This window comes from Diadema setosum, chromosome 4 (genome assembly GCF_964275005.1).
Source record: "Diadema setosum chromosome 4, eeDiaSeto1, whole genome shotgun sequence".
NCBI classification, from domain to species: Eukaryota; Metazoa; Echinodermata; class Echinoidea; order Diadematoida; family Diadematidae; genus Diadema; species Diadema setosum.
The window spans coordinates 41,054,023-41,067,722 of record NC_092688.1 but is presented as its reverse complement, the minus strand read 5'-3'; the positions used below and the strand labels follow the sequence as shown (position 1 = coordinate 41,067,722).

The following is a 13,700-nucleotide window of genomic DNA, read 5'->3' as shown; positions in this document are numbered from 1 at the left end:
TAACTTAGTCCCATGTACTGTCTTTGTTGTGGTCTTCTCTTGGGCGCTGTTGTCTCTCTATCTAATGACAAAGGATGCTGCGAATTAAACAAGAAAGCGTTGTCTTACGCGTAGATCTCCGGGTTGACGTTGGTGTACGACCTATGATTTATGTCCTTTTTGTAATCGGTTGATATCATCGTTTGTTATGAATATCGTTATTATTGTTGTGAAATGAATTCATCTTCTTTTATCAGTGGTTGTCTGCTGTTATCCATGCCTGATCATGCAGCCAGCAAATAATGAAATGCTTGTTGAAAATGTGTCACAAGAAAAAAAGAAAATAAACACATAAAAATGAACTTGGCGTGTCATTCATTGCTGTCGTTTTCTTTGCGTATGTGTGCAGATGTGTGCCCAAGGTGAGGCTTTCTGCATCTATTTGAAAATTTCCCTGTTTTGCGCACAAAGTTTGATTGATTTTATATTTTAAATGAACTGAAAAAGTGGAATATCTAATTATGACCTAAATTCTACTTCTGAAGTTTCAGTGCTTCAGGCATAAATTCTAAGTATGGGTAAAGTTGCTGAAATATTGTAGATTTTCTTTTCTATTCTTTATACACAAACTGATGACAGCTAAAATAGGCAATGACATCAGCTAATCCAATTTGTGGATGTCATATTGATGTGTAAATTAAAGAATGTTCAAATATAAGAAATTTGTTACTTTTTTGAATCATTGTCAAGTTGTATTGACACTTTCACTAATAAGAATATCTGCCTTTCAAATTTTAAGATACACTAGAGTGAAATTCTTCTGTGAAAGCTGTTCCATAAATCTTACTTCAAACTTTTACAAACACAGTGCCTGAATATAAAACTGCAGATGCACATGTGCGATCATTGATATCATACATACTTTATTTGTACATTTTTTTTTTTCAATATATACATCAGCAACAGAATACGGAATAAATATATATAAAATTAATATCAACATTTGTATATACATAGTTGTAGATAACCACTTAAAAAATGGTGTCTTACTAGATGAAATTTGTAAATGATTAGTTGATTTGGAATTATACACTATATCATCATTTCTCTAATTAGTCATGTGGAAATACTTTATGTTTTCATTTTCTTTTCAAATCCTCAGCTATTTCTGTAAAGCGTAAATACTTGTAACATGTACTACTGTTTGAAGAGTTTGTTCGCAAAAAACCGATAAGTCCATAGTTGCCAAATGGAGATATTTGCGATTAAAGGTCAAGAAAAATAAAGAGAATAAGAAAATTTTTGCTTCTTTTGACCATAACTTCAAAATTGTACCTTTATATGTAGTGACCAATATATCATTTAAAAGGTATTATTTTGTACTTTGTGACAGAGACCGTACTTCAAAATCTTAAAAAATGGACTTATCGGTTTTTGCAAACAAACTCTTCATTTCTTTCTGAAAGATTTACTTTACAAGTAACAAAGACAAAATTACTGTGACAGTGTGTATGACAGACCATCTTTAGATGTTCATGGAGGATTTATCTACACCACAGGCAGGACCATGGAGTTGAAAAACAACTTTCCCAGTAATGCTGCGGAAGATAATGGCCCATCGGAAGTACGCTATGGTTATGATAACTACATGGTGTGAAATTTTACACCCGGAAGTATAACTTACAGTATACCAAGGTAACCCAGCCTTCTCGGGTCACATTTCTAGCACTTGAAATAATGGAATAAATGTAGTGAGAAATTTGTGTAGCTCAAGGAGAAACAATTTGAAAATGAATAGATAAAGTAAGAAAAAAAAAAAGTTGCCTTCCAGTGAAAGAAAGTGGCAGTGAATGCAGGGATGTTCACCATGACACCCGTGTTTGTGAAAACAAAGAGAACAGAGAGAGTGAAAGAGAGAGAAAGAGAGAACGAAAGGAGTGCATGGGAGAGAGGGGGATTTGTCACATCCCACAAAAGCTCAAATCGCTGTGATCCATCTCGAGTTAATCTAGTGATGACAACCCCTCCCCCCCCCCCCAAAAAAAACAACAATATGGCAGAAGTTTTCATCAACATCAGACATATGATCAGAACGTCATGAAAAGTTTCATAATGTTGTGAGTTACTACAAAGTTGTTCCCAACCAATCATGCAAATTAGATGAGGCAGTAATTCTATTATCTTACTGCCTCATTTCAATCACTATTCTGTAAGAGTGTACACAAAAACCTTAGAAATCTACCTTGTTACAAAACTCCAATGTCAAAATTTTGATTAACTTTCACCATTTAATCTGTTTGATTTACAACTCAAACAATGAATGGTGTGCTACTGTAACTCTTGCAGTAGAAGAACTCATCCATGGGCGAAGCAGGTGTGTTAGACAGAAAATTTCGACCATCATTCCAGTAGCTAAATTTTGAAACTGAATAATGTACAGCTTATTTTCGCATTCGTCTTGTTTTTCAGTCGAACGTGACAGTCATTTTCATAGGTAACTGATTAGCGCCCTCTCCGATGAATGTCCACACATGTGGATCAATCATGAGCATTACAAAAACGACAAAATGCCTTCGTAATCCCGCCTGTTGGCAAAGCAGGAGTTTTCACTCATTTCGTTCAGTCATTTCGTAGCTGTTGAGCACTACTTCTCCCAAGCTGTGCGCACTGAACATGGCCTCCTTTTTGTCATCGTTGTCATGGTCATGATTGTCATCCTCTGGCGTTACTCCTGGGTCGGCGGGGCCATCGACGTGCCTGCCTCGGGCGGCGTGATCGTAGAAGACGCCGGCCTTACCGACGATGTCAGGCAGGGAACTAAGATTGACCTTATCAATGATTTGGGTTTGTTTGTTTTTTTTTAGAAAGAATAGGAATAAGTTATGCATTATCATAGTCCTGCAATGTTTGTAAGGAATCAGTCGTTCTCTAATCCCATCCCTTCTCTAACATTAAAATCAAATGAAGAGTTTGTTCGCAAAAACCGATAAGTCCATATTTGCCAAACGGTTTGTGATTAAAGGTCAAGAAAAATAAAGAAAATAATAAGAAAATGTTTGCTTCTTTTGACCATAACTTCACTGAAAATGTACCTTTATATGTAGTAACGAATATATCATTTAAAGGGTATTAATTTGTACTTTATGACAGAGACCGTACTTAAAAATCTTCAAAAATGGACTTATCGGTTTTTGCGAACGAACTGTTCAAATTATTCCATCGTCTTTTCGTTGCCCTATAGCAGGTGTTGTTAAATATTGCTTGCAATTTGCCTCTTTTCTTCCAGGCCAATAACAACTGTTTTTATTATCGTTATCAATTTACTACTGGAGTATTATGAGGCCCTAACTGTTATTATTTCCTGCTACTGGAGATCCATTTGGGAAATTGAAAAGAGATGATCTAGAGAGAGAGAGAGAAAAAAAAAAAAAAAAAACCTCTGTTGACATCACTGATCACGGGCATGTGGTTTAATTTGAAATTGGCGCGTAAGTCCATCAGTAGTTGAAAGTTTCAGACTGTAGGCTCTACATAGTTTGGGCCATCAAGGCAGTCAAAGGATTGACAAACGTTCTCTCGCAATGTGAAGCTGAGAAAAATTGAATTAAGATATACATAAATGCATAAAAATCACATCTGATAAGAAGATCGATGGTATCGCTAGGCAATTACGGGATAATGACGAAACGTAAATTTGAAACTTATGGGGCGAGGGCGCCCTTTCAGAGAACTCGCAGTAATGAAATCAAACTGTGTTACCATCTTACCCTGAAGAAGCCGTTGAAAGGCGAGTCAAGGTCGGCGACCACGTAGCAGAGAATGGTGATGCTGAATACGGTCATGATACACATAGCCAGCTCCATACGGTACGAATAGGCCTGGAAGAGAAGAGAAGAGAAGCAGGAAATACAGATCGGTGCGAAGATCCAAGGACAACATAATCATTTTACTGACAATGTTCCTCTTTGTCCAGTCGAAAAAAAAAAATGGATAGATTTCTACCTGACAATGCTACAAGCAGGGGTAATCGTATGGTGACTCAACCCCTCAGGAAGATTACTGCTAATACACAGAAGGCTACCCTTGGTAAATACAGTGCATTCCCGCTACATCATAACAAACACGGATATAACGAAATTTCCCTTACAACGAAGTAAAAAATTCAGGTCCCCAAATTAAGATCTTTATATAAATGTTGTTCGGCTATGACGACATTTCGATGTAACGAAAGAAAACTGCCGGTCCTGTCGAGGACTTCGTTATAGCAGCGGTCGCCTGTATAGCTAGGCATGCAGGACCATTGCATTATAAGCTAAGACCCTGATCCCCATGAAGGCGATGCTTGACACTGAGCAAACTTTCGTCGAAGCGAAATTCATACATACACGACATGGCCGGCGGAGCGTTTCCAAAAGTGGGGAGGGGGACCCACTTCCGGGTTTGATGAGCTAAAAAGCGAAAAAAAAAACCAAACAAACAAACAAACAAAAACACAAACAGACAAAATAAAACAAAAAAGGTCCTCAGCTCATCTCTCCCCTTTCACCTCCGGGTTTCTTCGGCTGACAAGCGGGAAAAAAAAAATCCTCAGCTGATCTCTCCCCTTCCACTTGCGGGTTTCTTCGGCTGACAAGCAAACAGAAAAAAAAAAAAAAAAAAAAAAGGTCTTCACCGGAAAAACATAACCTTACCGCGATCACACTTCAAGATCTCTATCTATTTCTTTTTAGTGCCACTTACGTACTTCTGGGTTAAAAAAAAAAAAAAAAAAAGTGGGAGGGAGGAGGGCTCAAAGTCATGACACCTTATGTTCCTTTGTATGGTGAACAAAAAGTGTGGGGGCCCCACGGCCCCCGGTTCCGCCGGCCATGCACGAATCTCGAGTTCTGAGCTTTGATTCATCGTACGTAGCAATCAAAATTTATTGACTGTTCAGTGATTGCTTAGCAACAAAGTGATTGTTCATCAGCAAACACTACGGGATCAATGACTTTTGGTCAGACAATGAGAGCGTTAACCTGGCAACGAGGATTAAGGAAAATACTGACGCTACCAACAGCGGCGACAGCGGACTAGAACGGATGGCATTTTATTATTATGGTCCTAGACCACCGAGATACCCCTAGGTTCCATGTCGCAAATACGCTCTAACCTACATACACTAACAGTAAGTGGTTTCTCACGTTTAGGAGCAGAACACCAAAGAAGGCAAAGAATCCGAGAGTCTCGAGGAAGAGCCATTTGAGTGGGTGGATCCGGGCCATCATCACCTCATAGCGTTCGGAGGAGTCTGAGTTCAGGGCCACCACGTGGTCCATCAAACTGTCCTGAAAGTGGAGAGGGAACAAGTGAGGAGGGGACAAGCCCAGAGAAATGTATCGTTCGTAAAAAAAGGCAATGTAGTATTAATACAGAAGAGTAACTGACATTCAGGTAGATAATTACTTAGTTCGTCATAAAATCCTGACAAAGATTTGGCAGTTTGTATTGTAGTTATTATAATTATAAGTCGAATGATTCCCCCTTGTATCTTATGTTGAATCATACGATTGCTGTTGCTGTGACAATTGTCATTCATGTACGTAGTTCGAGAGTCCATGTTATAACATAGGCTAACTGATGCCTTCTTTTATAATAGCTAGCGTGATTATTTGGACAACTTTAATATAATATACGCATTCACGTGTTGAACACCATTATGGGGTCGCCATTCAACCGTTTTCCTCCGTATGTTTACACCCTGCGCGTTGCTTCGCGTAAATGGGAGTTTGGACTCTCGTACAAGGGACCTCCATTCTATGAAATTATGCCCTGCTGTTTTCTAGGGACAGAGTGTTTTACCTCTTGATAGAGGGGTTGGCGTGATTATACATTTTGCTTAGCTTGGTTCGCTCGGACTCGATCCCCGCCCACTTGATTCCAAAGCAGTTGCGCTTACGACTGAGCCACTTTGCCGCGCCGAACTTTTATCATGTGTGCATTCAAAAAGTGATCTTACCAAGATGTGTCTGTCCAAATGCCACTTTGTTTGCCTTGTTCCAGAATTGCGAAGGATTGGTACAATCTGATTTACAAAAAAAAGAAAAAAAAAAAGAATAGAACAAAAAAGTTAAAAACTCATGAAATTAGTCTAGGAATAGATCATAGAATTAATGTTTCCTATATGGGACAAATAAGAGATAGTAATTTCTAAAAGTGAATATTAACAACAAAGTAAAGAATAAACAAATCCAATGCAAACAAAAAATGAGTCCTGTTCTTTCTCCCCTCTCGCTCGTCTTTCGAATCCCTCCCCCTCTATCTATCTATCTATCTGTTTTCGAAAACATGCAAAAGCATATAGACTATTCAGCCCTGCCTCACCCGCCAGATCTGTCCGCTGCACTTATCGCCCATATATTCCTCTGTGCTCCCGCTGCACAGTCCCTGGATCTGACGAATGATCGTGACAGCCTCGTCCTTCACGTAGCGATAGATCTGTGACGAGGTCAACGACACGTGCACATTTTTAGTCCAAGTGCCGACCAAATGGTGACGGCGTGAGTACATGAGAAACATGACTGACGAATCAAAGAAACAAGGGTGATGGACAGTATTGTTACGTACGGATCAAAAGGATACCTCCTCGGTCATGCTATACCCCTCACCTTTGACTTCTCCTTTAAGGTGATGTAGGAGAGGTGTGACGTCATAACAATGATCTGGTCCAGCTTGGAGACCTCGTTGGAGACGATGCTGATGAGAGATCGCTGTTTCTGCATTGCCGACTGGTAGGAAAATCCAAACGATGTCCTGCGTGAGCGGGAAACCGCCGCGCCGGCGCAGACGATAATATGTGAGATGGATGAAGGGCAAAACAACAGATGAACAATAGCGGGGACACTTTATAATGATATGAATGAATAAAAGAAATTCTTCCTCAAAGGGACTTCTTTTATCATAGTATTAGTTCAAGCATTTAAAAGTTAAACTCTTCACGATTTACTCGTTTTAATTAATCTTTATATCTGTTACCATGCGTTTCGTGCGGGCATGAAGCGTAACACATGTTTTGTGACAAATAACAGTAAATCGATTTCTTACTCTCGAGTCTTGATCGGTATAGCAGGTACCAAAGTGATGATATCACAGTCTTTTGTCATAATTATCTTGGGTTGGACCCAGGTGCGAGCATGGGTAGCAACAATAGTGTTCAAAGATATTCGGGCCAGGTGAGGGTTGTATTGAATCAGTTTCCATGGCGATGGATGGCTATGGCATCACACTTTGGTACTCGATTCTCTTAATACATTGTCTAACTATACACAGCCCTGTCGCTGTACACAACGCGACAGGAGTGTGTACAGCGACAGGGCTGTGTATATCATACGTTGTCATGTGTTTCATGTGAGCATACAAAATGTCACGCATTACATGTCACAAGTAACAGTAAATCGATATCTTACACCTGGTCGGCATTGTCCATTTTTCGTACCATTGTCCAGTCACCTGCTTTGACTCGTTGCCGCAATGTCCAATGGAATGTAAGCAATTCGATGTTTCTATCTCACTTGTATTCCAAATTATTGGAGAATTGAATACCAATTGAACTGATCATCTGAATGTCACAAAAACCTTGATGAAAGACATCAAATCAAGATAACTCAAATATTTTGGCCATATTAAAAGACATCAGAACATCCCAAAAAGTGTACTGGAAGGGATTATAGAAGGCAGGAGATGCAGAGGACGCCAGCGCAGTGTGTGGTGTAACAACATAAAGGAGTGGACAGGAAAGAGTGTGGCTGCATGTAGTAAGGCGGCCATGAACAGAACAGAGTGGAGGTCCATAGTCGCCAGCCTTCGGACTGAAGACGGCACTAAAGAAGAAGATCACAATATGATGACTACAAAAGTGAAAGGGGCGATAAAAACATCGTAAAGCCCAAAAGCTAGCAAACTCCCCGGGATTTGACAGTAAGAGATAACAATCAATCACATTGTACGTGGGATATTCGCACAACTCATTATTGCCTTGATTAATGGTCCCGTTGAGTTCCACATTCTCTTTATACAGGAACAAATTGACCAACACCCAATCCTTTATGATATCTGAAATTATTTGTGGTAGTGTTTGCACATTTCGGTTCATAGCTGGTCTATAATTTGCAACATCTAGGACCCCGTTTACGACAAAGTTAACGACGAGGTTAACGAGCACAAGTCGCGTAAACTCGTACAATCACCTAATAAAACAAAATGAATGTCGTTTCTGACCACCAGAAAGCTTTAAAGAGACTTGCCGAACAAAACGACAAGTGGCACAATATTTTACACTTCGTTGTAGATTCTTTGGACACGTGCAAACTGCTTCATTTATTAGGTTATTTATGAAGTTTCCAAGAGGAACGACTACATAAAAAAAAAAAACTTAAATACATACAAAAAGCTGTAAAATTGAATACATTAGCGAACAGGCCTCATTTACATAACAATGTCGAAGAAACTTACGCATAAACCAGTCCGGCAGGTGCAAGGAAACAAGCTACAAAGGGGAGAAATAGGAAAAGACAAAAAACACAACACATTCAGACAAAAAAGAACCAAAAAACAAAATGAGTGTCCACTACTGAAATCAACATATCGAAGGCCAAAGAGAGAGAGAAGGTGAAAACGTCATTATATCGATTTCTAATCACGGAAAATTCGTCGTTATATCGACGCCGTTAATATCGAAACCGCAGTTTCGAGCAATATGTAAACATGATATTAAATCTCATCACATTAACAAACATTGACTTCGTGAGGCAGAAATGACATTCAAAATAGTTCTGTCTGAGGAAATAATGTATGCCTGCATACTATTCATTTAATAAGGAAGTCTTCAGCTATGATTTAAGGCCATGTGGCGACCTACATGCGTCGTTGCACAATTTATATCTGAAGAGCTGCCTAAGTGAAGTAACGCTAAGTTTCTCAAAGTCAACAAAGGCGTGAGTTCTGGACAGACACGATACTCCCAAGAGGTGTAGGCTATATATTAGTAGATGATAGTACGGACGGTGAAAGTTTATTTGTGTAATCGCAGCATCCCGAGAAACGTATTTCATACCACGTCCAATTCGCATGTGCATATTTTATTTGTAGAACTTTTAAAGTTATAAATTTAGGGTAAATCCTAGTTGAAGGTCAATTTAAGTTAAAGTGTAGTAACATTTCATGTGATAATTATCTTCAAGTTAACTCTAATGACTAGAGCGAAATAAAGATAACAAAATTGCATGATGCTTCTTAAGAACCAGACATGAAAGAGAGAACAGTTTGAATACTTTAAAGTTTCGCTTTTTTCCTACACAAGTGATATTCTTTGCTACCACAAAGTCAAATTGGAAAAGAGACATATTCGAATATACCTTACCATTCTCCTATTTGTTTATACACAGAAATATTATAAAGATAATCCTGTCTTTGGTCGATAGTATACGACCCAACTACAACCCAATATCTACTTTTGCGATTTATGTTGCTTTATCATTCAATTCAATTCAATTCAATTCAATTCAATTCTATTCAATTCTATTCAATTCATTCATTTTCGTTCTTATTTTTCCAACAAAACATAACACAGAACACATTCACTACCAAACTAAAATGAATTTGCGGGGAAGAGAAAACTTTGTGTTTAATGATTTCACGAGTAAAAATATGAAATGTATAGTGAAGATTTAGATGTCATTTTGAGACTTTGAGATGATAACATCATTACCCTTAGTTTGTGTACGGTTGCAACTAATATGATACTGTTATGTTTGAAAACATGCAAAATTTAGTAACTTCAGAATGGAATTTCCATTCTGTATTATGACTATATAAGGATTCGTAAGCACAGCTGTAGTGTGGAATTACCATTATCATGACGTGTAAAATTACTGATGTCTTGCCTGCATGGGTATATGGGCTACATAACAGAAGTTGCAATTTCTCGACATTGTATGAATTTCTGGTATAATAATGGTTTTACCAATGGCATCGTTGATGTTGGGAACGCCCTCGGGGAACTCGTCGGGCGGCCAGAAGAAGGCGGTGACGGGCGAGTAGATGAAGAGTACCAAGGGGCAGAGGGCGAGAGAGATGAGAGCGGGGAGGGCGATGCGGCACAGCGGCAGGGGCTGGTTGAAGAACAGGTCCATGCTGTGGATGGTCTCCACGTCCTCCATGGTCAAAACTTGGGCGAAATTGCGCCAAAAAAAAAAAAAAAAAAAAAAGAGGGAAAAAGCCAAGCAGTTTCAAAACATATGATCATAATGGTGGGATATATCGATGGAGAGAGAGATAGTTAGATGGAAGGACAGATTTTAAACGTTGTGTATGCAAGACAAATTACAAGAACAAAAATGGAGAGTTTTATCGCAAAAGCGAGCTAACTCCACCTTGGTTGAATTAGAGATATTTGCAAATAAAGCTGCCAAAAATAATACGAAATATGGGATAATCAAATAATCATAACTTCAAGGAAATTCCTTGTTGTGTTAAAAGTGAGGTATCACTGGAAAAGGTTTTCTTTTGCTCTATCTGATGATGGAGTTACTTTAAAATGTTTAGAAATGGCGCTCAGGACATTTTGCGATGAAACAAATAAATTGAGAAGACTGGTTACATATGGTTTCCTGTTTATAGGTGTGGTGTTGTGTAACTTGCGAATACAGTGTAGTTTACTGTAGTGTATAGTGTAGTGTAGATTGAAGTACATGTATATTGTGTATGATCAGGGAGGTGGAAGATCCACCTCCCTGGTATGATATTGCAGTGCAGTGTATACTATAGCACAATGTACGCACTGCGTATAGTACATGTACTGAAATATCATATCAAAGAGCAATGCTGAAATTCTTTGAAATTAACTTGCCCCAGTCACATAATAGACATCCCGGATCACCCAGGACCACCCCGGATCTGATCCGGGGAGAGAGATCCGTGTTGACGCCGGGAGGCCAACACGGCAACTTTTGGAGGTCAAAAACACCCGGCGTCATCCGGGGACTGCCGTGTTGACAGAGCAATCCGGGGTGGTCCGTGTGGCTGCCGTGTAGCTTCCGTGTTGATCCGTGTAGATGCCGTGTTTGTCCGTGTAGACGCCGCGCTCTTCCGGCCTTATCCGTGTAGCTGCCGTGTTGATACCGTGTGTACAGTCATACCAAAATCCCGGATCTCCCCGGATCTCCCCGGACGTCCCCGGATCACCGTGTAGATCCTTGAGCATCCGTGTTTATATGTGACTACGTTGTTCAACATAGTATGATGTTGCAATATACATATAGTTTAGTTCAAAGCGTATGTTCATCAACACTGTTGCAACCACTCATGTAAGTCTCGTCTTAAAAAATAGACCGCAATGTGTAGATGGAGATTGTAATGGTTTGTCAAAAGTTTCGTTTCGTTTGTATTGTATGTTTGTTTTTTGTTTTTCTCTGTGGAATATTTTACTAGCACATGTACAGGTCTATAGGTCTATAAATAAATACAGACTTTAATCAAAGTAAGATATATTTTTAGGACTGTACAATATGTATTAAGCTACAAGAATGAAGGACAGTGTGTTACGGTGGTGTTCAAACGGAAGTCTGCATGTAGGCCTATATGAATTGTATTGCATATATGGATACCACGAGTGCCTACAAGCGTAGCCTCCTGGCAAGTCACTTACATGCATGTTTACAGGCCTCCCTCATCTCTTGCACACCCGCCATCGCAGGACCGCCGAAAGACGACGTGAGATTCCGAAGACTGGGCTGCGTGAGGTAGTCTCGAGGCAAGTCGTGCTCCTTGTATTTTTGCCGCTTCAGACGAGCTTTCACCATGAGGAACACCAACCCTAAAACAGCGATTGTTTTTGAGGATGAGATGGGGGTGGGAATTTGTTGCATTAATCATACTTTCTATAGACTTTACCCTAAAAACTGAGTGACGCAATGTCGATTAGATTATAATTCATGCATTTGAAGTGGAAGTTCTTGATCCTGTCTTGTGTCAGTGACTTTCGACAGTGTGTAGCTCTACAACGCAATGAGGTGTTCTGTGCCGATCGGCACTCAAACCAAAGATCAATAACATATGTTTGACTAGATATGAATCTTAACCAATGTTTTGTTGATTTTGAGATCAAGTTTCGCATGACGTTTTTAATTCCTTGCTTTTTTTTTTTACTCCATAAACTATAGCCAATAGTGACAGTGAAAATGCAACACGTGTAGATGCGTTTTAAGAAATATTCCCTTTACACCTATATTAAAGGGATGGTAGTGGTGGAGATGAGAATTGGGCTTTCAACCTTTTGCGAGATACCAAGAAAATGATAGTACTGAGCATACCATTTTAAGAGGAATTCAAAGTTTATTTGATGAAAATCGGGTTTGGAATGACTAAAACATCCAAAAACAAAGTAAACCAAAGCAATCGATGGGTCCCACACTTTATTAGAATCGCTCTTTTTGGATATCTCAGCCATTTCAAAACCAATTTTCATCAAATAAACGTTGAATTCTTCATAGAATCACATGCTCTTTCATATTTCATAAGAGGTTTCTCATTATCTCACCGAAAAATGTTAGAAACCTGAAATTAGGTCTCAACCATAACTGTACCTTAATACCTATAACCCAATTTATCCAATATTGTTGATTTAAACAAAAGAACAAAGTCACTTTTTAAAGGAACCAAACAAACAATTTCTTCAAAATGACGACACGAAATTTATTCATCGATTTTTTTCTTGCTGTGAATTCGTAAGGATAACAGAGAGTATTGGATAAGATTTCACCCTTTCTCAAATGACTCCTTTCAATGACTGAATTTGAAATAAATTGTTTCGACTGTATATGATTTCTCGTTATGCGGATGTCCGTGCTGAATTTTAATGAGTTGAAAGCTGATGTGTGTGTGATGGTGTGTTTGTCTGTTGATGTGTGGATTTGAATGAGTGTGTGTGTGTGTGTGTGTGTGTACCCAGCTGATCTCTATAGGAGGTAAAACCTCGTATAGTGATCAGTCAAGTGGTGCATCCCCCGAGAATGTTCTGCTTACCACCCGAGATCAAGAGCATCAACGAAAACGGAGGAATAATGATTTCGATGGCGGTAGGTGTTTGTTCCGAATACGCCGGAGGTTCGACCTCGGATTCGGTTTCCGGCTCGCCCTCGGGTTCGCTTTCAGAATCGCCTTCAGGTTCGCCTTCGGGTTCGCCTTCGGGTTCGCCTTCGGGTTCGCCTTCGGGTTCACCCTCGGGTTCGCCTTCGGGTTCGGCCTCCGGCTCGCTCGTGGTGATGATGGGTTCATCTTCGGCAGTCGGTTCGGCCGTCGGTTCGGCCGTTGGCTCCGCCGTCGGTAGTGTGGTGAGGGCTCCCTCTGTGGCGGACGCGGCAGAGAGCACGAGAGTGACGCTGATCACGACCAGATTGGAGTAGTTAGCAATGTGCTGAAATGTACGAGAGCGCTTCGAAGATATCTTCGTCCTGAGGCAAAACATGAAAGTATATGACATTATTCTATTATTCTCCCTCCTTACACGCAAACTCATTTCCTTCGCTCGTTACGTACGCCTACTTCTTCAATCATATATTTTGTTTTGTGCTGCATAGCGGTTGTTGTGGTAAATGGAGAATGTCGGATGCCATCGCAATGCTTCAAGAAATGGCACCTACTATCACTAATCACCCCCCCCCCCCCCGCGAGACAGACAGACAGGC

At 39.8% G+C, this 13,700-nt stretch overlaps 1 protein-coding gene across 1 annotated transcript; it reads right to left on the bottom strand.

Annotated features, from left to right (window-relative positions):
• Nucleotides 1–915: 915 nt before the first annotated feature.
• LOC140227254 (uncharacterized) lies at nt 916–13,113 on the bottom strand. The gene is made up of 10 exons (XM_072307676.1): nt 13,039–13,113; nt 11,663–11,830; nt 9,980–10,183; nt 8,470–8,503; nt 6,627–6,771; nt 6,343–6,456; nt 5,978–6,043; nt 5,163–5,306; nt 3,747–3,857; nt 916–2,807 (listed from the first exon to the last, which is right to left on the bottom strand). Exons 1-10 carry the CDS (start codon nt 13,055–13,057, stop codon nt 2,586–2,588), a joined length of 1,227 nt encoding a protein of 408 aa, XP_072163777.1. The 5' UTR covers nt 13,058–13,113; the 3' UTR covers nt 916–2,585.
• Nucleotides 13,114–13,700: the final 587 nt, after the last annotated feature.